Source organism: Ictidomys tridecemlineatus, chromosome 14, assembly GCF_052094955.1.
Source record: "Ictidomys tridecemlineatus isolate mIctTri1 chromosome 14, mIctTri1.hap1, whole genome shotgun sequence".
Taxonomy (NCBI): Eukaryota; Metazoa; Chordata; class Mammalia; order Rodentia; family Sciuridae; genus Ictidomys; species Ictidomys tridecemlineatus.
The window spans coordinates 13,081,331-13,105,141 of record NC_135490.1 but is presented as its reverse complement, the minus strand read 5'-3'; the positions used below and the strand labels follow the sequence as shown (position 1 = coordinate 13,105,141).

Genomic DNA, 23,811 nt, shown 5'->3' with positions numbered 1-23,811 from the left:
CATTCACAACACGAAACACACAGCAAGGCACACACCCGGGGCCTGGAGCAGGCTGCCCAGTACTCTGGAGGACAGGAAGGAATGAACAGCTGGTGGGCTTTTGATTTCATCTGTAGCAGTTTTGGGGGGCTCTGGTCCCATACCTGAGAAGGCAGAGGGCGGAGGAAGGCAATAAATAGAACCCTGGGCCCAGCCAGCTCTGGCACCGTGGGTGCGTCCTGCTAGCAGGACGCACAGCCTCTGCCCTGGCTCTAAGGCAAACGCAGGAGCCAGGAGGGGTGGGACCCAGGTAGCCAGTGCAGGCCAGCCAGTGTGCAGCCAAAGGAGCCCTGCACCTAGCCCGGCACCTGCAGGGCCTGAGGTAAGACTGGGCTGACTCCGCAGACCCTAGCTGTCCATGTCTGAGGGCACAGTCTTTTTCCGCGTTCGGACCTTCAGGGAGCGTGAGGTGCCCTGGGGAGAGAGCAGGTATACTGTGGGAGGTGTGGGCTGCGGTGTGGCCCACCCACCACCCTTACACTTTCCTTGCCACCGACCTCCCGGGCCAGCGGCTTCCTCTTGACCACACGCAGGCTCTGGCTTCGGCTCAGGGGCTTCTCACGGGGCCGCGCTGGTGGCTGGGGGACTACCTCGGTATCCGACCAACCCCCCTCCTCTGTGTCACTGTCCTGCAGGCCCCCTGTCCGGTACCCTGGAGAGAGGGGGAAATAAGCCTGGCCATTTGCACAGTCTGAAGGCCTGGGACCAAGCCAGAAGTCCCTAGCCCTGGGGAGGCCATCACTCTCGAATGACTCCCAGTCCCTCTGTTTACTCACCAATGGGTGGCCTCCGGCGGGGTACCTGGTCTTCCAGGTAGAGGGGGTCCTGGTAGGTAGGGGCAGGGGTGTCGGGGATGGAGCGCAGGTCCTGCATGGAAAAGCTCCGCAGGCGACCAGCCAGTGCGCCCTGACTCTGTGAGGGAGGAGGAGGCACTGCGTCACCTGCAAAGGTCGGGGCTCTGGGGGGAAGGGGCTTCAGTAGGGAAGTCACCCAAGGATGTGAAGGGCCACCCTGCAGCTAATCCCTGGGGCACAGGGCTCGGAACTGAAAGCAACTCAGCAGCCTTCAGCCCTTGGCCACTTGGCAGAAACAGGAAACTAAGGCCACCGGCACAGGAGCAGCATTCCTGCTCCTTCAGCCAGGAAGGTCTGCACATCCAGCTCTGCTCCTGCACCTCATCACCTGTCCTGGCACCCTAGCCCTAGCCCTAACTGCCACCTCTCGCCTCCCTGGCAGAAAGCTGGATGGGGTGGGGCAGGGGGCTGGGGCCCACAGCACCTTGGTGGCAGCCTGTACAGCAGCGGATGCAGCAATGTTGAGGCTGCGCTTCCCAAGGCTGAGCACTGTCTCGTAGCTGCGCTCTTTGGCCTGAACAATGTAAGTGTCGATCTCCTGCAGAGCCGGGGGAGGAGAGCTCAGGAGGACAGCCAGAGACTGCCTCCACAGACTAAGCCACCAGTGATTGTCATACCTTCTGGTCACCCTGACCCAGTATGCGCAGTCACAAAGGCCCAGAATGCACCAAGAGTGAGGTTTCCCCACCCATTCACCCCCCCACCCACACCTCAATGAGGGGCCATTCCCCACCCCCAAGCCAACTTCCAGCTGGCACTTCACACCACTGGTCATTCACTGCACCCATTTGGTCAGCCCGGCAGACAAGGAGGCCAGGCCTTGTCAGGGTCCCAAAGTCAAACAGCAGCAGCCCTGGCGTTGGAACCCAGATGTCCCTGCATCCTGAAGTGGGGTTTGGGGTTCTCTCTCCCCACACCCACCGCTAGGTCTCCCTCTCCACCTCCCCCAGGGTACCTTCTCATGACGGGATAGGGACGGGTGGACGAACTTCCGGTAAAGTAGGCTGGCCCCCTTCGTGTAGGGCGAAAGCAGCCACAGAACAAAGGCCATCTTGATCTCATAATAGAAAGGGAACCTGCCAGAGCACAGAGGGGCAAGATGAGCCCAGCAGCCAGGCCAAGGGTGGGACACCCCTGCCCCTTGGCCCACTAACTCCTGTGCCCAGACCAGGAGATAAAGATGTCTGTGAAGGTCTCGGCTGCCATGAAGATTGCAAAGATGATCCAGTACATCATCCACCGAACCTGTGGGACACAGAGCACAGAGGTCAGCCTCAGAGCCTGTGGTGCCAACACCGCCCCTGGCTGGCCCAGCCCAGAGATTCCAGAGAGCCAGTCCCGCTGCATTGTTGCATTCCCCCAAGCCTGGCTAGACAGGAGCCTCTGCGAAGCTGCCACTCATTCCTGTGCCCACCCCAGTGCATTTCACCCACTGGCACTTCCACAGCCACCCAATGGCCTGCCCTCCTTCCACACCCCTTCAACAGGCCCATTCCTTCCTTCGCCACTCCACTCAGGATGTGCAACACTAGTGGGCCCCAGGAAAAGTGGCAGGCCAGCTCAGACCCTCCACACCTCAATAAGCCCCACCACACCCCCAACCCCCCTTAGGGCTGTCATCCCACCCCACCTTAGCTAAGCCCTCCTGCCACCTCTCCTGCTCACATATTCACGAATGTTCTTGGTCTTCACGGCCTTGTAGGACGCATAAGCTGGATACAGCATCCCAAACACCAGTCTGGAAGAGCAACCAGGGGAGTGTGAGGGGCAGCATGCTCCCCCTGTACCCTGACAGGTGGCTGCCTCCCCCTACTGGGGTGCCAGGGGCAGGACCAGCCCTGTTTTTCCCGCTTGGCTTGCACAACCCGCAGTGCCTGAGTCAGTGCCCTGGAGGCCACCTCTCCACCCTGCTGTTTACAAACATCCCAAGCCTGCCCAGGCCTGCACCTGTGGCCCATGGGTACATGATGGAGAGAGAACACAGCTACCAGACAAGGTGGGTGAGAGCATTAGGCTGTCCCCTCCCCTGGATATGCAATCAGGCCCAGAGCCACCAGACCTGGCACTGCCAGGCTGCAGACAGGGATATTTGAGCCAGGCGCTGGAGTACTCAGAGGTTAAGGGTAAGACTGAGTGAGGAGGCTGAGGCAAGGTTGGTGAGTCATGTGACTGTTCATATGGCAAGCAGGCCCTTGGATTCCCCACCCTCAGTGTGCCTATTACCTTGCTTCTGCCCTGGCTGGGATCTGCCTGTGGCCCTCAGCACCAGGCATCTGTCTGCAGAATGTGTTTGTGAGCATGTGGGTAGGGTTGCTTGGGGTCAAGGATTCTGGGGAGGAGTGGGTCAAGGACGCGGTGCCCAGGTGCCCCGTGCAGGCCCGCAGGTCCGTTAACCTTTGCGGTGTGGGGGGGGAGGTGTGAGGAAGCTCAGGAAGTTCCCGGCTTCCACCCCAGAGGCAGGCTGACACCCGGGGAAAGAAGGAGTCTGAGAGTGGCCATACTCACACCACCAGGCGACAGATCATCCAGGACACCATCCTGACAGCCTTGGGGACGAGGGGAGGGCCCTCAAAAGACGCCCTGGAGGGCGCTCACGCGGGGGCTGGGACGGGGGCTCAGTGGTGGTGCAGGAACCCGAGGGTCGGTCCCGCTGTCCCCTGGCAAAGTGGGGACCGCCGCCCACTGACTCCGACCTGGCGGTGCGGAGACCCAGGAGAACCCGGAGACCAGCGGGCTGGGGGAGGCGGTGGGCAGGGAGGAAGCGGCCGGGAGCGGGCACCGGCGGGCGCGCTCCTCCGCCCAGCCGCGCGGCGCTGCAGTTGCGGCTCGGACCAGCTCAGCCGCCGAGAACCCGGTGTTCGGCCCTTGCTGGGCGCCGCTGCTGGTCCCCGGCCGGGGAGCCGGGTCTCGGTCTACGCTCTTGCGGGTCGCCGCGGTCCCAGCGCGGCAGGCAGTCGGCACCGGCCTCCGGGGCGGAGTTTGCAACTCACTTGAAAGTTGCACGGAACTGGGTCCTGCCCAACCCCAGGGCTCCGGCGCGCGGCGCAGGCGCAGTGCGGCCCCGGAGGGGCGGAGCCAGGTCAGGGAGGTGAGAGGCCGGCCCCTTAAAGGGCGATGCTCAGCCGGACTCGAGGGTGGGGCCGCAGGGTAGAGCAGCTCTCCAGTTGGGAAGATTAGGCGGTGGGAAGGTGCCACAGAAAGGGGGAGAGACAAAGAAAACCTGGCCTCCAAAGTTCTCACGGCTCTTCATTAGCTTCTCCCAATGTTTTTCCTTCTCGCCTCATTTTTCCCCTCTGTAAAATGGGATAGGGAATGAGATGGATGGGGTCCACCCTGGAAGCCCAGGCACAAGCTGGCAGCAAACTTGGTTCTTGGTTGAGCGCAAGAAAGTTCCAGTGTTACACCACTGTAGACCGAAGTCAGTAAGCACCGCGAATCTGAGGGAGTCACCCCCCTAAGGATCCAGTTCTCTCTGGGGCATCTTTCCACGGCTCACACACCTGGACACGACTTTAATGTACCTTCTTCACTAGAAGTTTGAAATCCCATCTGTTCCTCTGAGTCAGGAATACAGATATCCCTAGGAACGCCACAGCATCCACGCTTGCGGTTTTGTACTGCTTTTATGAAGTCTTAATTTTTGCCAAGATCCCCTTTACCATCTAGGAAATGTGCTTGGTGAAGTCATTTGGCCGCCGTCACCCAGTGATGTTTGCTACTGGCTAACGCTAATTATATGGCCTGGTCAGTCTTCGGAGGGATCAACAGTGGCCAGCTGTGAGTGACCCTGGAGGGGGACAGGGAACTGGAGAAGTTCCTCTGGGAGAGAGGAGGACATCGGAAGAAGGGAGAAGATTCTAAAAAGAAGGCAGCCTTTGCTGCCTTTACACCTTCCCACGAGGGATTTCATTCTTTGTGATAGTACCTGCTTCTTGCCTCAGACGCTCCTTCTGAAAATGGGGAGAACAGTGTCCCCCTGTGCTGTGCTGAGGAGAGGGTGAGAGCAGAGTTGCCCCGGGGCCAGGGAGCAGAAACACATACCACTTTTTATTAGAGCCATAGTTAACACCCACCACCTATGAAAAGGATGGGGTAGGTAATGATGGGAGTCAGGGAAAGGAGGCTTTTGGGGGATAAATAAACACACAGTGATTATATGGTCTTAATTATTATCATCAATTTTATTGGTATTGCTGAGTGTGAGAGCCGGTAGTGAAACCAGCCCACAGGAGAAACTCTCCCGAGGCGGATGCCTTCCTCATGTTCACCCACCCCAGCCCCATCCCATGCTGGAGGAACAAGAAACGCCAGGGATCCCATCAGGAAGTCCCAGCCACCATCCAGCTAGAGGCACAGACATGGTTCTTAGGAGAAAAGTATCCCTGGTCTCCTTGAAGGAGGAAGGATGTGATTGATGGTAAAGGGGATCCGCTGGGAAACAGTAGGGAAGGGACATCCATTCCTCAGGAGGCACATGCGAATCCAGGTCCTTTGGTACACCTTCCCCACTGGCTGCCTTCGGGAGCCCCACGCCTGAGCTCATCCACTAAGAACAGCTCTCCTGGCCCATCTACGTCCACCTAGCTGGAATGGTCTCTTACATGGCAACTCCTGGTCCCAATGTTTGTGCTTGGGGGATCTCCAGGACTCTGATTTCTGTGGCCTTTGGTCCTGAGCTATTGACACAGTCACCCAGTTAAACTGGGTTGCTAAGCAGCTCTCTGGACTTATGAATGAGCCCCAGGGCAGGTGACCAAGCAGCCATGCAGCAAAAAAGCTGGGTATTCAGGGACCAAGGGAGAGAAATGTCTCCCATCCTTGGGGGAGCTCTCCCCTGGAGAGAGTGGCTGTCACAAGTGATGTTTACCTTTCAGCTGGGCAACGCAATGTCAACGCAATGTCAACGCGTCTGGAAGACTCGACTCACTGTCCCTGGCAACCTCTCCCAGGCACAGGCTAAGGGCCCATTTCCCATTTGCAAAAGCAGGACAGGCAATCCCGAGACGATGAGGTTTGGGAACTCTGGGGTGCCTGCTTAGCCAAGAGCACATGAATGAGGTTTGAGGAGGTAGAAACCCAGACCAGTCATCCATAGCGGGTGAGGCCAGGAGCAGGGTAGCTGGGCATCTGAAGTCAAAGGTCAGATGTAGGGTGCAGGGGTTTTCTCCAAAGATATATTGCCTATCACACAAAGCATGCCTCCCAGAGTCACCTGTGTATCTCATACATTCCCACAGACCAATACAGATCACAATTATGTGCCACATACTCTATTCAAAGAGCCTTATATATCTTAATATATATAATGCATTTAAATTTTATCATAGATGACCCTGTCAGGTATATATCATGATTATACCTATTTTATAGATGAGGAGACTGAGACACATAGGCAAAGTCACATGGCTGAGTGTTACTAGCTGCTTTTGCTCAGCTAGTAACAATGTCAAATGGCCACATCAGGATTCCAAAAAGTAAGTCTCCCCACACCTCGTCCCATACTCCCCCAAGGATGGGAGATATTTCTCTCCCTTGGTCCCTGAATGTCCAGCTTTTTGCTGCATGGTTTGAGCCCAGGCACACTCTACTACTGAGTAGTAAATACAGCCCAGCCCTTTTTATTTTTTATTTTATTTTGAGACAGTCTTGCTAAGTTGCTAAGACTGGCCTTGACCTTGACCAAAGCCTCCTGCCCCAGCCTCCTGAGTCACTGGGAAATACAGGCATGTGCCCCTGCACTGGGCTGGAAGTTTTCTCATCTGCTCTGCAAAAGGAGAAGTTGCTCAGGGAAGCCAATTGACTTGCTTGAAATCTCACACCAAGCAGAGGGACGGAGTCCAAATTCACACATGTGGGATCCTGATGGCAGAACCCAGAGGACGTTCTGCCGGACGACACCGTCTGCAGTTGCATGGTTCCCTGCTGTCAGGGAGCTCTGGGAGCTCCAGACCTGGCGTCCATCCCCCGTGTCCACAAGTCTTCCCTGGAGTGATCAGTTAGGGGGTGGATGACCTGTGACACATTTGTGAAATATGTGACACATAAGAGACCAAAGGAGCCCTGGATAGCTAATGAGGTCCTGCAGAAGGGAAGTGGCCTATCCAGGGTGACACAGCTCGGTACCCCCTGCCCAAGGAGACCTTGTCTCCCCTAGGTACTATCCCCTCCTGTCTGTTGTCCTGACATGGACCCACACAAGGCAGCAAAAGGCATCCATTCACTAAAGACCGTAAGTGGCAAGGAGGTGACAAGGAGAAGGGGGGCCCTGTCATTCACCACCGCCATTTTGCCGTACCCTGTGTGCTGTCTTCAAGACCCCCATCTTCCTAGTGCCCCCAGAGTCACTTCCAGCCTAGCCCCATCGAACTCGTCCCTTACTCCCGCTTTGTCATGGCCTCTCCAACTCCATTCTCGGACACAGAGAGAAGCACTGACTGCCCACAGAGCCCTGGGTGTGTCAGGATGAGGTCCCAGAGGACCCCAATGTCAGGCAGAAAGCCAGGTACATGTCACCAGAACAGGAGTCAGGACATGACGGAAGGATGCTTTAGGGGGCTGGACTGAGGATGCGGGAAGTGGGTGGGCAGGGAGGCATGTAAGGGCCCGCGACAGCAGCGGGGAGGGCTGGCTTGACCAAGGTGGTAGCCGAGAAAGGACAACAAGTGGTGCCCATCTGAAGATTCTTGGGGACAAAGCATGGAGAGGAGACTTGGTGATTAAATAACAAGAGAGTGATGTTACCAGGACTCCAGGATGCCTCACATAGGGAGGAGGGTGGCGATAGAAGACATGGCTCATAGAGGAGCTGGGGGCAGCGGGTGGTGAGACGGACAGACTGCTGAGCTACTGTTTGCCATCATATGTCTGACCTCTGACAGAGGGACACACTCAAGTCTCAGTGAGTCCCAAGCCTATAATCTCCCGGAAGGAACATTGGCTGTGAGTCAGCCCAGGTGGAGGAGATTCGTCACCTTGGCCCAGCACCTGAGTGTCATGGCCGTGAACTCCTGACCCTAGCACCAGCTGACCTTGGGGGTCCACTTCTCTGAGGGAGGGGAACCAGGAGAGAGAGGGTCTGGAAGCCAATGCAGACTCCTGGGTGAAGCAGGGACAGATAGCCCAGCCCTGGCTCTGTTCCCAACGAAACACCTTGATGACATCTGAGAGCTGGCAATGGGGTGGAACTTTTTATTTGAAGCAAGTGAATCATAGCATTGCCCCCAATTGCCCCGGGCATCCTGCCACAAGGAGTCCCAGCAATCTGGACACTCCCCACCTCCTCCAGCCTGGCTCACAGAGCTCTGTTCCCAGTGCACGGCAGAGGGCAGCAGAAGCCTGGCTCCCAGGCACCCTGAGCAGGCCCCTCACACGCCCACTGCTCGCCTCCACCGAGAGGCAGTGGTCCTGGGGTATGCCTGTGTGAGTGGAGGGGTGCCAGGGCCCCGAGATGCTCGAAGCCAGGATCCATTCCTGACATAGGTGGCTCAGGTGCCCCAGCTTCTCTGGCTCGGCCAGCTCTTTCACGCCCCAAGGAGCAATCGCAGTACAGATCCACATTCCAAAGATGGAGAGAGCGGAGCGTAGTCCGAGCCTGAGGAAGCAATAGCTACAGAGGGAAAAGCAGAAACAAAACTTCCATCCCAGCAGTTTCCAGTCCCCAGGTGAGCTGGCATTCAGGTCACAGAAGGAAACTCCAGGACGAGGGTAGATGGCACTGGGAAGAACCCAGGGGTGACTGCCGCTGCTGCTGTTATTGCTTTGGGGCAGAGGAGCTTCATCCTCAGGAGGCCACACCAGAATCACAGGCTCGCCACCATTCTTTTCCTTTCCAGCCTCAAGGGGGGCACACTTGGGTGAGCAGAGGAGGAGCAGTGACGTGGGCCCCTCTAAGAAGAGTGCCAAGCAAGGAACAGAGGTGAGCCCCTCGGGCAGCGTGAGTCCGCATGTGTGCGCACGCGCCTGGACATGTGTATACATGGAAGTGGGAGTGGGTGACCAAGTGTGTCTGCCGGTGTCCACGTGTGCATGCAGAAGGGGCCCAGCATGGGTGGATGCACCTGGAAGAGTGACGGCTGTGGCCAGGGTTGCAACACGGAGTTGGAGCAGGTAAACACACACCTGGAGCACCCACGGGAAGGCTAAGCCGAAGAACAAGAGGGTGTTCTCCTCCACATGCCCCACCCACCAATCATGTGCATGAGAAAGGGGGTGTGGCCTCTGGGTGGGGGAGCCACATGTGCACACATACTACAGGACCTGGGTGCTGGGGTGCCTGGTGTATACATAGGTGCTCGTGCTGACTACATTGACGAGGAAAGGCTCCCCTGGGCTAGTTCATGATGTGTGCCTGGGCTCACGAGTGTGTGTGTGTGTGTGTGTGTGTGTGTGTGTGTGTATAGGGGCACAAAAGCAGGTTGGCCGCATGTGAACTTCACAGGCACATGTGCTGCTCATAGAGGCCCCCCCCACCCAGCCTCTAGCGCCAACCTAAGGAACCTGGAGGCCTGGGCACCCCTCTAGGCACTGAGATCCACCACGACGTGTCGGTACACCAGCGTTTGTCCCTTGAAGCTGGGGGCCAGGAGCAGCTGAGCATCCCCAGCAGGCATGTAGCAGAAGGCCCGGGGGGCCTGCACAGCCAGCTCCTGGAACCGCACAAACTTCTGTCTTCCCTCGTCCCACTGGTAGATCTGGGTGAAGGAGAAGTCGCTGCCCAGTGCCAGGTAGCGGCGGCCGCCCACCAAGAAAGGCTGCAGGGCCAGCGAGCCACGGGAGGGCAGGGCCTGCACCTCAGAGAAGCGGGTACCCTCCCAGCGCAGGATCTTGGAGTCACCAATGTAGCGGCTGAGGCACAGGTAGCTGTCGCGGCCGGCACGAAAGTGTTTTACAGCCTGAGCATCAGGCACCTGGGTCACTTCTCCCTGGGCCACAAACTGCTTCTGAGTACGACTCCATTGGTAGATGACAGGTGCCTGGGAGCTGCTAGACACAATCAGCCGTGGCTTGCCCTCGCCGTCCACAAACTCTAGGTCAGTGTCCCGGTGCCAGGCGTGCAGGGCCTGGTGGGAGTAGAAGCCATTCTGGTTCCAACGGTAGAGGCTGGTGGCACCTGCCTTGGAGCTGTCAGCCACAGCGAAGTACCAGTCCCCATCAATGCGGAAGGCCTCCAGGTCATTGGGCTTGCGCACTCGCTGGGGATCTATGTCCTGCAGCTTGGTGAAACGTGTGGTGTTGGGATCCCAGTGGTAAATGTAAGAGCCACCAAACAGCTGGGCCACAACCACATACAGCTGGCTGTCTACCACCATTGGCTTGCAGTGTACAGCTGAGGGGGCTGTCAGGACAGAGAGAGGTGAGTCAGGCAGTGTCAGGTGGACCCCGCAGCTCCCACTCCATCTTGCTCATCAAGGAAGACCAGTCCCCACAACTCCGGGCCAGTGCTGCCACCCTCCTGGAATCATCCACCCAGGGCTCAGGGCTTGCTCATTTCTGATTGTCCACAGCCAACTGTCAGCTTTAGTATTGCCCTTGCTCCACCCTTGCCCTCAAGGTTCAAATATAAGCCAACACTGAGCACAAAATAGGTGTCCCTAGATATTGATCGAGTATTTAACCACATGTCAATTTCTGGATTATTACTGCGTGTAATCACTTGCACTAAGTGTAAACACATATTACCTCCGTTAATCACACAGAAAATGACTCTATTGTTTTGCTCATTTTACATAGAAGAAAACTGTGGCTCAGAGAGAGAAAGTGAGTTACCCAGACTACCTCATTGGCAAGTGGCCAGTTGGGAGGGTGAGAAACCCTACGCGCACCAAAAGGACCCCTTGATGTTTAGACAGTGGTGCATGAAAGCACATTCTCCCACCTTTGGAAGGGCTTTTACGTGCAGGGATGAATGCCCATGTGTGCTGTACACACAACCAGCTCCGTCGAAACCCTTCTCAGACACAAAGCTCACCTGGTGTAGGGCCCCTCGTTTCCACCTCACCATCCGGTTTCACCTACTCTCCTCCTCACCCAGACCCCACCTTTCCCTGGAGAAGCTGATGCAGGGTCTCAGACACACACTCACATACAAAGCTGTTGCACACCTTCTTGACATTGTACACAGGGTTCCCTGCCACAACACCCTTCATTTTTCTTTTTTCTTCTCCTAAGTATCTCGCAGCCTTCAAACCTCAGCTCCAACTTAGCAGATTCCAAAGCTGAGCTCATCAGCCTCTCCTGTCTCCTCCTCCTCTTTCCCTCTGACCGTCCTCTCCATCCTTCAAGAGTGCTTGCCTAACATACATGAGGCTGTGGGGTCCATCCCCAGTACTAAAAAAAAAATAAAAAATGAGGCAGCTTGGGCATCCCCTCTGTAGGCCTTTCTTGATTGCACAGAGCATTGTGTTTAAAGCCTCCTCTTCTCATCTGCCTCCTGTACAGATGTCCCTGGCAGAGATCATGTCTCATCTATCCCTCTACCTGCCCAAATGCAGTGGAACTCAACCATGGGTCCTACTGCCATATTTCCCCAGCCGGGGCCCGCACAGCCTGGTCAGGCACAGGTACCTGGGATTCTGTCATAGTCTCGGAGCTGCCTTTCCACATAATCCCACTTCAGGATGGTACAGGCACTGGTGCCGGGCTGGGCCAGAGCCAGATAGAGGTCGCTGGAGTAAAGGAAGGGCTCAGCTGACACTGCTGGGAAGGACAGGGTCTGGTAGAGCACAAAATCTGCAGGGACAAGAGGTGTGGGCTCAGCACCAGAGGAGGAAGGTAGCGGCCACTGGGTGGATATTGCAGGGTGGGGTGGGCCACTCAGGTGGGGCCAGGGGCCTGCCTCCTACCAGTGGTGATGCAGTCAAATTCCCGCAGTGGCAAGTCCTGCACCTTGTGCTCCTGGAAGCGGGGTGGGCTGGCGCAGTAGATGGGAGCCACGGTGGTGTTGGTGTGTGACAGCCACTCCACCAGCCACTTCACCTTGCAGTCGCAATTGAGCGCGTTGCCCCGCAGGTCCCTGGATCATGGGAGCAGGGCAGGAGAGCACAGAGGGGACGGGCTCTGAGCTGCTCTGCCTACCCTGCCCTGTAGGCTTTCAGAAGCAGGTCTTGTCAAGGCTACTTGGGGTTGCTCACAGGCTGCTTCGCACCAGGTAGAGAGAGAGAGAGAGGCTCCCCTGGTGAGGATGCAGCCCTATGTGCACAGGTTTGGCTGGAGGAGTGTAGGCTGTTGCAGCTCCGCTGTCCTCCTTGGCCAGGTGCCATGTGCAGTGGACAGCCTGCACAATGCATGTCCCATTTCTGTTCCTCCAGCCTACCCAAAATTTAAGGCTTTTCATTTTTTTTGTATAAATAATGATAAATGATTGTGGCTATGCCATAGGACTTAAATGTACTCATTTTAAAAGCATATTTTGGGGGGCTGAGGATATAACTCAGAGCACATGCTTAGCATGCATGAGGCCCTGGGTACAATTCCAAGTACTGAAACACACACACGTTTTTGAAACATACACTCTGAGTGTCTCGTGTGCATTTTGAAAGGGCCCACAGGTGACTTGAGGAACCTCAATTTGGAAGGCTACTGTCTACATCTAACTCAGCCTCACTCCTCAGCCCCCAGAACCCAAAGCACTCCCAGCCTCTCAAGACCTTGTGACCAATTCTGACTCCCACACCACTCCCTCCAGGGGTGCTCCCTCTGTGGCATCCTCAGAAGAGTTTGGACTTGGGCCTTACAAGTCACTCAGGATGTCCAAGGGCCGAAAGATGTCTCTGGGCAGCGTCTGCAGGTTATTGTTGGCCAATGAGCTGCAAAAGAGACCTCTGGGTCATCTGAATATAATGACAGAGGCCAAAGGACAGAGAGATGCAGGGCTTTGGTCAGTGAGTGTATGCATGTGGGGTACTCACAGGTGTGTCAAGGACTTGAGTCCCCTGAAGGTAAACTTGGACAGTGCCCAGATGTCATTGTTCTCAATGAAACTGGAAAAAATGAGAAATTGCCTCAGCTGCTAGTCAGGAGTCCAGACATCCCCCCACCCCCTGGGGCAGTGATTTCCCTCATCCCAACCCAGATCCCAGCTGAGACAGGCTTCCACTGAGTTCAGTGTCATTAAGCCTGTAGCAATAGGGCATCAGGCTGAGTGGTGCAGGCAGAGGCATGGAAATGACCCCCTGCTCGGAGAATTCAAGGGCTCTGGCCTTCCACCCCCTCCCATCTTCTTGTTCCACCTCCCCTCCCAGCCCACCCAGGCTGGGCTCCCTCCTTCCTTCTCCTTTCCCATCACCCCTTTTCCTCCCACACACAGGTACTGCAGGTGTGACAGTCCTGTGAAGGCGTTGTCTCCGATCAGCGTAAACTTGTTGGAGTTGAGTAACCTGGGGAGACAAAGAGGGAATCAGGGCTTCTAGGGGTGTGCCTGCTGCCCTAGCCCTCTGTCTCACCCCTGGGCTTCCCCCAAGATCTGGCAGCCTGCCCCCTATACCTCAGGAGCCTAGCAGAGGACCCCTGAATTACCCGCATGGCAAGACCAGTGGGAGCCTGTTCTGAATCCAGAAGCTCCCAGGTTCCCATTTACTCCTAAAAATGGTAGAGGGGCCGAGTTCTCCTGCCAACCTGGCTCCGGGGCTGCCCTTGTGACCTCTCCTCCTTGGCTCCTCACCCTCATCCCAGCCCGCTCCAGGCCTTGATGACAGCTGTTCTGTCTTTGCTCTCCTTCAGCTTCAAGCTCTTTCTTCAAACCCCAATCCCTGTCTCTAAGAGGCCGACCCCCAGTGCCCACTATGGCATTGGCTCAAGCTATTTCACCCAGTTCCCTCAGGACTCCAGAGGAGCTAAGTCCCTGCCCCAAACCCCACTTTCTTGGCTTCGGCCTGTCCTTAGTTCTCCTTCCCACCTGCTGCTCTGACTCATGACCCCAGACTGCTCCACCTTTTGTGGCCTATCCTACAGGAGCAAAAGGACACCTGTATCCTCATCTCCAAAGGCTGCACTGCCCACTCTCCCTCATCCCAGCCCAGCATCTGTCCTCTTCTACTGTGCCCCCGCCCGCCCTTCCGCAAGGCCCTGTCCATACAAGAACTGCAGCAGCGGCAGGTGAGAGAAGGCTCCATCCTGGATCTCTGAGAAGGCAGCATTCACGAGGGTCCTGTAGGGGACACTTAAGTCATTACTGTGGGGAGTCTGCAGGACCCATGAAGGTGGATAGAGCAGTGGCTTCTGTTCTCATTGGCCCTGCTCCCACCACCTGCACCTGTCCTTCCCTTTACCTCCCCAAATCACTGCCCTCCTTCTCCATACTCCTCCCCCACTACCTTCAGGAGCACAGGTGACCCTAGGTTTACCTTCGCTCTCAGCCAAGAGAAGGTTCCATTACCTGCACCATCCTCATCATCCAAACACCCACATGCTGGTGCTGAGGAGGGATGGGGTGCTGCGGTGGGCGAGGGGCCTGGCATCCTGCTCTCAAGGACTGGCAGTTTCTCTAGTCCCACAGGCAAGAGGGCGGGGGGGGGGGGGAGCCTTGGGGCCAGTTGCTGCAAGTGAGGCTGGCCCAGCTGGGTGCACAGCAGCTGGCCTGGTGGCGTGCCAGGGTACCCCAGGGCACTCTCACTTGTCATCTCTCCCCCTGCTGACATCCCTCCTCCCCCTTTTCTGCCTTTGGTGTAACACCACAGTCAGGGGCCTAGTGCTCATCTAAACACCCCTTCCACCAAGTCTAAAGCCCTGCACACAGTAGGTCTCACTGCTACTGGTGGTGGTGATGATTCACCCTTGACCATAAACTCCTGCTTTCTTCATCCATGGCTGCTGAGGCTGCAAGACTGCAGAGCTCTGTACCGCTGGGCCTGGAAGCCCCAGCCCTGCGGACCCCTGGGGTCCTCCTGATCTTTACACTCTGAAGAGCAAAGCAGGGTTTCCCCCATCCACTTCCAGAGAACTGGTCCTTGCCCTCCTGCTCCCATTCCCACCCCCAAGGACAGGTGGACACTCACAGGGAGATGACCTCGGAGGGCAGGTTCCTGGGCACTGCCTTAGAGTCCACACAGAAGGCGGTGTCCCTGGTGCAGGAGCAGCTGGGTGGGCAGGGGGGCGTCTTGGGGGGCCTCTTGGCACTGACTTGCAGCATTAGGCAGAAGCCCAGCGTGGACAGCGCCAGCAGCCCAGGCCCAGGGCCCCGCCTGGCCCGCAGCCCCGCCATGCCGCCTGCAGGTTCTCCCTCCAGCTACCCCCCTCCGGCGCCCCACCGCTCCCTGCAGGTTGTGCCACCCGGGCGGGCTGTCACCTCGAGCTACCGAGCTACCGCAGCTCAGCTCGGGCCGCCTGCCCACTAGACGCAGCGGACTCGTCCTGCCCTGGGGCGCCGGCTGCGGTCCCCTCCCCTGCTCGCTCCCGTGAGCTGGCTCGGGAGCGCTGCGCGGAACCCTTAGCTGCAACCGAGGGCTGCCGAGGCTGGGTGGATGCGGACTGCGGCGGGCGGCGGGGGCGCGCGCGGGGGCGGAGCGGGGAGGCCTGAGCCTGGGAGCAGCGGAAAGAAGGAGTGGTTGCACCCGGTGGCGGTGTGCCCTATAGGGCTCTTTGCGGCCATCTGCCTGGATCTGGTCCCTGGTTTCTGTGTGTAAGTGCATGTGTGTGAGCGTATACATGCGCATCCGTGCGTCTGTCTCTGCCTGGGGTACAAGGATCCATGTGCCTCGGTGTATCTGCGTGTGTGTCTTGGCTGTGAGGGGACATACAGTTCAGAAGCATGTCATAAGTGACACATGTACATCTAGGTTGGCATGAGAGAGTAGAAGCTCAAGGGTGCTTGTATATGTACTCGTGTTTCCCCACGCCACCGAATAGATTGCCTTTGAGTCTGGGCTGCAAGAGGGAAATGTAGCCACTGGAGCTGGAGTGGGGAGGAGTAGAATTCTGGAACATTTCTCACTGAACAACCTCAGCCTGTAGGAGCTGGGAAGTGCCTTGGATGTGTTCCTGTCTGGCGCTTTGTTTCACAAAGGAGGAAACTGAGGCTTGGAAAGCAGCCAAGCTCCGTATCTCTACTGTGTGCTGTGTACTGGGCATAATCCTCAGCCCTCTTGAGAGAGAGAGGATGCTAACTCCCTTTTACAAATGAGAAAAGTGTGTCTCCAGGACCAGAAGTCCAACTTCAAAGTTCACAGCAGTCTTGTACACCATGAATTTTCAAAGGATGGCTCTCAGAGCCCACTGGTCCTTGAGAATCTTCCATGGAGTCTTTGAGATCAAAATGCTTTTAGTAGCCAGGTGTGGTGGCACACACGCCTGTAATCCCAGCAGACCTTGAAGGCTGTCAGGAGGATCACAAGTTTGATGCCAGCCCCAGCAATTTAGTGAGGCCCTGTCTCAAAATAAAAAATAAAAAGTGCTGGGGATGTGGCTCAGTGGTTAAACATCTCTGTGTTCAATCCCTGGTACCAAAACAAAACAAAACAAACACCAACAAAACCCAAACAAACAAACAAAAACGCTTTTCTTAACAAGAAGATGTTATTTGCCTTTTTCACTTCCATGCTTTTATAGGAGTACCTGGAATTTTCCAGAAATTACATGACGTGTCTTCTATTAAGCCCTAAATTAAAGAGATTTGCAAAAATGCAAAACAGTGACACTTTTCTAAATTTTTTCTAAAAATACAGGTATTTTCATTTAAAATGTACATGATTTGCTATAACACAAATAGGTTTGTCCTTACTATTTAAATAAGTGTTTTTAAATTCCTCAGCAAATACCAATATAGTAAATCTCAATTGATTTACTCACATAAAGCAAAAGCTCTTTGGGGTCCTCAGTACTTTTTGAGAATATTAAGGGATACTGAAACTAAAAATTTGAGCATTGCTGCTCTATACCATGACATCTCCAGAGAGGATGGGAGACTGAAGAGCTCATGGGTACAGGGTAAGAGAAACCTGGAAGTCAGTGCTGGGCTTCAGTCGAGAGCTCTGTCCTCCGTCCACCTCAGTGTAGGAACCGAGATTGCTGGTCCCCATCTGAACTCAACCTCTGCCAGCAGGGTGGATGTCTCTGCTCTGAGCTTAGGTTCATGTTCTTCCACCCAGGAATGCCCTGCCCCTTGACACCCACTTGCCGCAGTGTCCAGCTGTCTGTGCTGCCGTCCCCATGCCAGCCTGGGGAAGCAGTGGGGGTGGGGAGGGTGGCTGGGGCAGCTGGGCAATGATCCCCACCCGTCCCTGGCACAGCTCTGCCCAGCACACAAAGGGCAGAATGAATCTTGTCCCAACCCGTGCAGCTGAGGAGCTGGGAGGAGGAGACGGAGAGGCACACACAGAAGGGTGGCCACCATGGGGCTCTCCATCACCCAGAGCTCTCAGAGGGCAGCCCAGACACAGATGCAAAGGAGGAGTCTAGGTCCTGCTTAGCTAGTGATGGGTTCCCTGGGGGATGATGCAGGTGATGATAATGATAATGACTAGACTTTACATCAGTGAGGACATTGGAGCTTTCCAATGACCTAGGGAGGGAGAGGAGACAGGCAGTAGTAGTCCCATTTCACAGATGAACATATGAAAACCTAGAAAAGCAGAATGACTCACTGAGTCTCATAGCTGTCAGTGGAAGCACTGAGACCACCACTTATCAAAGGAAAGAACTCTGGACTGTCCAGTAGGAGGCTGCTGCTCCGTCTGGTGACAGTCTTGTGATTGCATATAATTAATTACATGTGGCTACGTGCTTGCTTCTTGTCCTTGGCAGATTCATAGGAGCACCAGGAAAGCATGCTTCTTTTCTGTTCAGGAGGGCAGCCTGGTTGGGAAGACAGGGCACACAAAAGCTCCAATGTGGGTACTAAGTGGCAGATAAAGGTACAACAGAGAAGTGAGAGGATTTCAGAGGAGGGACAGCAAGATCACAGAGCAGGTGCCTTGGCTCTTGGCCTTTTAGGGTGGGTGGCATTCAGATGGCTTAAGAATAGGCCTGGAAGACAGAGGTTGGTCTGGGGGTCTAGGTTGAGGGCTGTAGATGACCAGCTAAATGTTCCTCCCACTTCTTCCTCCAAGGAGCCCGAGACCTCTACCAGGTGGTATCAGCACCTGAACTTCATTTATGAAACTTGACAGCACCCTTCCCCAGCCCTCAAAGATAAGTTTTTTTATTTTATTTTATTTTTTTAAGCCATGAAACTGAGAGCTACAACCTGCAGCAGAACAGAGGACCTGGGAGAGAACTGAGGCTTTTTTCTCGGCACTACTCATGGCACCTGCTCAGAGCAATCCCCATTACCAGACATTGCGGCCCCCTGAGATGCCCACAGGGACCCCGAGATGCCTGCAGTTCTCCTTGGCTTTCCTGCTGGCCTGGCAAGCTGCCCACCTGGCTCGGGCCCAGTGCGTGTGAGTCAGCCATCAATCCCAAGGTTTCCAGGACAACTGGGGCGGGAGAGCAAGCCTGGGGGGCAGCAGGGTGGGCACTGCGGGGGAGCTGTCGCCTACATCTGGCACCTCCATACAGCTGAGGTCAAGCAAGAAGACACTTGCTCCCCCTCCCTCTCCTTCCCCCTCCCCTCCCCTTTCTCCACTCATCCTAGGATACTCTTCTGCTGGAAGCTTAGACAAATATTTAAAGGGGCAGTTGGGGGTGGGAGGAGCATGGTAGGAACAAACATTTCCTTCCCTCTCTTCTTCCCCTAGCGGCTCAGGGGCTCTCAGCTCACATGCCATGCTGTTGGACAACCTTGAGGCTGAGGCCCTCCAGCTGGAGAGGGATTCCTTTGGGGACAGGGGAGCCTGCCAGGGCTGAAGAGTAGGGGGCCAACTCCTGGTCAAAGAGCAGGGACAAGGTGTGAGGGAGCCTGGAACCTGGGTGACATTTTAGAGTTAAAGTGCAGCTGGTTCTCTGTATCCATGGGTTTCACATTTGCCAATTCAACCAAAAGTAGATGGAAAGTATTTGTGGGAGAAAAACACTGTCCGGGCTGAACATGTACAGATTTTTTTCCTTGTTATTATTCCCTAAGCAATCCAGTATAACAACTCTTTGCATATCATTTACATTGTATTAGGTATTATAAGTCATCTAGAAATGATTTAAAGTATATGGGAGGCTGACTGTAATCCCAGTGGCTAGGGAGCCTGAAGCAGGAGGATTGCAAGTTCAAAGCCAGCCTCAGCAACTTAATGAGGCCCTAAGCAACTCAGGGAGACTCTGTGTCTAAATGAAACATAAAAAAGGGCTGGGAATGTGGCTCAGTGGTTAAGCACCACTGGGTTCGATCTCCAGTACCAAAAAAATAAAAAATAAAAAACAAAGTATACAGGAGGATGTACATAGTTTACAAGCAAATGCTATATGCCATTTTACATAAGGGACTTGAGCATCTACACATTTGGTGTATATTTGGGGAGGGTCCTGGAACTCATCTGCAGGGTAGGAGGGATTGCTGAGTAGGAGGACAAGAGAGTCAGGCCAAGAAAAGGAGGTGTTGTGTTCTGGGTCATACATTTCATGAAAGTTAAGGACTTTAGAGACCACCTGGCCCAGCAAGTGAAGGGGAGCCCAAGAGATAGGGTGAGGCCAACTCCAATGAGTCCAGCTCCAAGTAACTGATAGATTGAGCTAGTGCACTAAGCAGCAGGAGTGGGTAAGAGTAAGGCAGGGAGAAGGAGAGGGAGGTCTGGAAAGTGGGTGGGATGTGGGTACATACAACTCTCAGGGGACATTTAGTTTTGTTGGTTTGGTCCTGGGAATTGAACCTAGGGCTGCTTTACCATGGAGCCACATCCCCAGGTCTTTTTATTTTTTATTTTGAGACAGTCTTGCTAAACTGCTGAGGGCCTCGTTAAGTTGCTAAGGCTGGCCTCTGACTTGAGATTCTCGTGTATCCACCTCCCCATTTGCTGGGATCACAGGCACACACCACCTCACCTGGCTGTGTTTTGTTTTGTTTTGTTTTGTTGGTACTAGAGATTGAAACCAGGGGCACTTAACCATTGAGCCATAGCCCCAGCCTTTATTTAATATTTTACTTTGAAACAGGGCCTCACTAAGTTGTTTAGGGCTTTGCTAAATTGCTGAAGCTGGCTTTGAACTCATGATCCTCCTGTCTCAGCCTCCCGAGCCGCTGGTATTATAGGCATGTGCCACTGTGTCCATCTGGCTATTTTGTTTTTGAGATGAGGTCTTGTTATATTGTCCAGGCTAATTTCTAATTTCTGGGCTCAAGGGATCCTCCTGCCTCAACCTCCCAAGTAGGGAGACCATAGGAGTGTGCCACTGTGCTGAGTAGCATCCAAGGATATAAAAGGAGTCCAGAGGGATAGGGTGATAAGCCGGCAGGCAGTGTGGGCTGATTCAAAGACAAAAGATTGGGACCACACTCAGCCCTGCACAAGGATGTCCTGGCCTAGGAAAGCAGTGTCAGGCATGCAATCTGTCATCAGAAGCTTGCAGCTTACAGACCAGCCCAGAGCAAAGAATAACCCCCGCCCTATCCCCACGAAAAGTTTTCCACCAGTGGGGACAGATTCTCCAGAATTAGGAGATGAATGACTGGGGGCCGGTTTGAGGTTAGGTGCGGGATGTGTGGGAGATGGCAGGCAAAGCAAACAGGAATTCAGCCCTTAGAAAAATGCACATTGATGGACACTCCAACTGATGTCAAAGCCCCTCCTGCCTTCAGCAGAGCCCCTCTGGGTCTCCTGCACTGCCTCCTGTGCCCGCTTTCTGGAGCCCATCACTACCCTCGGGGAAATTCTGTTGGGAACTGGGACCCTTAGCTGGGAGAAGTTCACCCTGGCAGCAGACAGAAGGGAAGCACAGGGCTGTATGGGCAGGTGCCAGCATGAAAGGCTGGATGCCAGGAAGACACCCACGGCAAGAGGTGCAGGTGGCCTCAGGGCAAGTTTGCTCAGCTCACCCAGGTTTGCTCTTGCTGGGGCCAAGAGGACTCATGTGCCAGGCATAAGGGCCCTTGGGGGCTCTTGCAGCTGGCTTATCAGGACCTTGGCTCTGGAGGGCCAGGAACAAACAGGCTTCAAAGCCGGGGGCTTGGCTCGCAAACAGGGGACCCTGCCCTTCACTTCTGTCCCCTCTCCCTGTGGGACACATATAAGAACCTGGTCCCAACTGCGAGGTGAAGAGAGGAGAAGGCCTGCAGCGAGATGGATGCAGGCAGCAAGGAGGTCTTGATGGAGAGCCCACCAGTGAGTGTGGTCAGCTGTGTGAGTGGGGGTGGTTGTGTGCACAGATGTGTCCTGGGTTCCGCCTCCTCCATCCTTCCTGGGTCTGTTTCTTCATTGATGTTCATTCACTCAACCCGCCTAGGACCATGCTAAGTTAGGGTGGGAACACCAAGACCACTGGCACAGAGTCCTTGGGGGAGAGAGACAAGGAAGCCCACAATTCCGATAAAAAGGGGCTGGGAGCCGCCACAGGGGTCATCGGAAAGGGCTCTAGAGAGCACTGAGAAGAGCCACTAAGTACTTGGGAGATCGTAGGAGAGAGTAGCGGCAGGAAGAAGTAGTAGCATGGATAAAGGCCTGGAGGTGCAAGAGCCTGGATCATTGGGGAACAGAGGTTGCCACAACTGGGGTTCTGGGGAGTCTAGAGGAAGTGGCAGCGAGCCAGGCTCTCTTGTGTCCCTTCTAACCTGGGCTTGTTGGAGTGTGGGCCACCTCATCCCAGCAGGCTCCTCTGATCTCAGCCTCCTGTGTAGATCCACAGCACTGGCTGTCCAGCCCTGAGAGGGCATGGGAGTGTGTCCAGTTTGTGCAGGGCAGGGAGGGGACATCCTCACGACCTCACACTTTTCTCCCTGCCTGCCATCTTGTCAGGACTACTCAGCAGGCCCCCGGGGCCAGTTCCGCATCCCCTGCTGCCCAGTGAACCTCAAGCGCCTTCTCATCGTGGTTGTGGTGGTGGTCCTTGTCGTTGTGGTGATCGTGGGGGCCCTGCTTATGGGTCTTCACATGAGCCAGAAACATACTGAGATGGTGAGCAGGCCCGGGATGGGGTGAGCAGCGGGCACAGGGCAGGTCAGAGGGGCTGCGTGGGTTGGGCACATAGGAAATCACCCAGGGGAGTGGGGGGGAGCAGGCAAGGACAGAGACGGGAATGGGTGACACCTGACCTAGCTATTTCCAGCAGGCTCCTGTCCCCCAGTGTGACAGCCAGTTCCCTCTCTCTAGCACCTGGTTCTGCTCACCTTCCCTGAGCTCTCAGGAAAGAAGGAATTTCTTTTTTGAGTGAAGGAACCTGAGGATAGGCAAGGGTGCTGAAGGGCCGAGAGGGGAAAGAAGACTGTCATGCCACACTATAACCCCAGGTCCTCGAGATGAGCATTGGGGCACCAGAAGCCCAGCAACGCCTGGCCCTGAGTAAGCACGCGGGTACCACTGCCACCTTCTCCATCGGCTCCACTGGCATCATCGTGTATGACTACCAGCGGGTGGGTATGCCAGTCCAGGGAACCAGTGACAAGACTTTGCTAGAGCCAACCAGCTGTGCTACTTCACTGCACCCATCTCTCCCTCTCCCTTAGCCCTTTTGCCTCCCTGGGGTGCCTGAATCCCAGACTCCAATGTGACTCCCTATGTGCTGTCTAGAGTGAGCTGGCTGAGGACCAGGGTTAGGGAGCCAGCGAGGCAGGGACTTTCCCAAATGACCTCTAGCATTCCATGCCCAGCTCCTGACTGCCTATAAGCCAGCCCCAGGAACCTACTGCTACATCATGAAGATGGCTCCAGATAACATCCCCAGTCTTGAGGCTCTCACTAGAAAGTTCCAGAATCTACAGGTAGGTGTGTAGGTGAAAGGAGTGGTCTGTCTCCCTCCCAGCACTGCAGGGAGGAGTGTTTAAGGTGACAGCTATTTGTCACCTGTAAAGCACCGCTTCTCTTGGACTGCCAGGTGAGTGTCCCTTTGTACCCTCAACCAGCACCATAGCTTCCCTACTGTTCTTAGCTGCCCATGGTCAGGGTACTGACCTCAGCTGAGCCCACATACTCTCCGTGGGCTTCTGACTTCTTGTACTATACTTGTGGGGAAACTGAGGCTTAGGGAGGCTGCCCAACATGCCTGGGGTCCCCCAAAAGGGCTGCATGATGAGAAAGAAACTCAGTTTTCAGATTCCAAAGTAGGTTCTCTTTTCAGGCCAAACCTGCAAACCCTAAGCTGGGCCAGGAGGAGGGGCATGAGGGAGGCTCTGCTTCCTCAGGAGGAGACCTGGCCTTCCTGGGCCTGGCGGTGAGCACCCTGTGTGGAGAGGTGCCTCTCTACTATATCTAGGATTTCCAGGTGAGCAACTGTGGCTGCCAGGGCACTGAGCAGCAGCGGGAAGGTCTTGGGACATGTCAGCTGTCCAGACACTGGGGATGCCCAGAAACCAGTGGTCCAGGGAGCTCAGGGGAGGGAAGGCTCACAAGACATAGGCGTGGGCACCCCTGGGGCTCTGTCTCACACATGATAAACAACGCTGTTGCTTCACAGGATCTGTGGCAGTGAACCAGGCAGGAAAGATCTGCAACCAAAGGGGAGAAGCCGCTCTGGTTCACAGCCCAGGGTCTGACCCTGGAGAAACGGGAGCGAGGATGTGGGGTGTGTGTGGGGGTGTATGGGGGAGAGATGGTTCCTCTGGGCCAGGGGATTCCTATCACAAAAGAATAAAGCAACTGATTGAAAAACAAAGGGTCCAACTTGTACCTTCTGACACCTTCAAAGTCCAGATTGCTGGGGCTGGCTCGGAGATGGGGTGGGCCTTGGGGGAACAGTCGGGGTTTTGCCGTGTCTCCTCTGTCCCAAGAATGTTGGGGACTCAGTCCATCCCAGATTGGGGAGAGGGGGCGGTGAGGAAGGGACCCGGGAGCCATCCACGGGCGTGAGGCGCCCTCCAGTGGTGTGCCGGAGGGAGGGGCAGAGACAGAGACAGCGAGAGAGACCGAAA

General features: G+C 55.5%; 3 protein-coding genes across 8 annotated transcripts; 1 reads left to right on the top strand and 2 right to left on the bottom strand.

Annotated features, from left to right (window-relative positions):
- Positions 1-254: 254 nt before the first annotated feature.
- On the bottom strand, positions 255-3,939 carry Reep4 (receptor accessory protein 4). 2 transcript variants are annotated; one of them, XM_005329304.5, is made up of 8 exons: positions 3,399-3,939; positions 2,559-2,631; positions 2,062-2,138; positions 1,849-1,969; positions 1,318-1,431; positions 816-951; positions 537-691; positions 255-453 (listed from the first exon to the last, which is right to left on the bottom strand). In XM_005329304.5, exons 1-8 carry the CDS (start codon positions 3,428-3,430, stop codon positions 388-390), a joined length of 774 nt encoding a protein of 257 aa, XP_005329361.2. In that variant the 5' UTR covers positions 3,431-3,939; the 3' UTR covers positions 255-387. The 2 variants fall into 2 exon arrangements, with proteins under 2 accessions (XP_005329361.2, XP_077887038.1); XM_078030912.1 differs by having other exon boundaries at positions 3,587-3,939.
- On the top strand, positions 2,773-23,555 carry Sftpc (surfactant protein C). Of its 5 annotated transcripts, XM_078030913.1 has the most exons (8): positions 2,773-2,889; positions 8,726-8,808; positions 18,048-18,265; positions 21,704-21,862; positions 22,195-22,317; positions 22,555-22,665; positions 23,022-23,165; positions 23,358-23,555. In XM_078030913.1, exons 3-7 carry the CDS (start codon positions 18,197-18,199, stop codon positions 23,154-23,156), a joined length of 597 nt encoding a protein of 198 aa, XP_077887039.1. In that variant the 5' UTR covers positions 2,773-2,889; positions 8,726-8,808; positions 18,048-18,196; the 3' UTR covers positions 23,157-23,165; positions 23,358-23,555. The 5 variants fall into 5 exon arrangements, with proteins under 5 accessions (XP_077887039.1, XP_040149070.1, XP_040149075.1 ...); XM_040293136.2 differs by lacking the exons at positions 2,773-2,889; positions 8,726-8,808 and adding an exon at positions 15,397-15,507; XM_040293141.2 differs by lacking the exons at positions 2,773-2,889; positions 8,726-8,808 and adding an exon at positions 17,615-17,792.
- Lgi3 (leucine rich repeat LGI family member 3) lies at positions 8,068-15,447 on the bottom strand. The gene is made up of 8 exons (XM_005329305.5): positions 14,885-15,447; positions 13,966-14,037; positions 13,196-13,267; positions 12,800-12,871; positions 12,626-12,697; positions 11,735-11,904; positions 11,457-11,621; positions 8,068-10,227 (listed from the first exon to the last, which is right to left on the bottom strand). Exons 1-8 carry the CDS (start codon positions 15,088-15,090, stop codon positions 9,410-9,412), a joined length of 1,647 nt encoding a protein of 548 aa, XP_005329362.2. The 5' UTR covers positions 15,091-15,447; the 3' UTR covers positions 8,068-9,409.
- Positions 23,556-23,811: the final 256 nt, after the last annotated feature.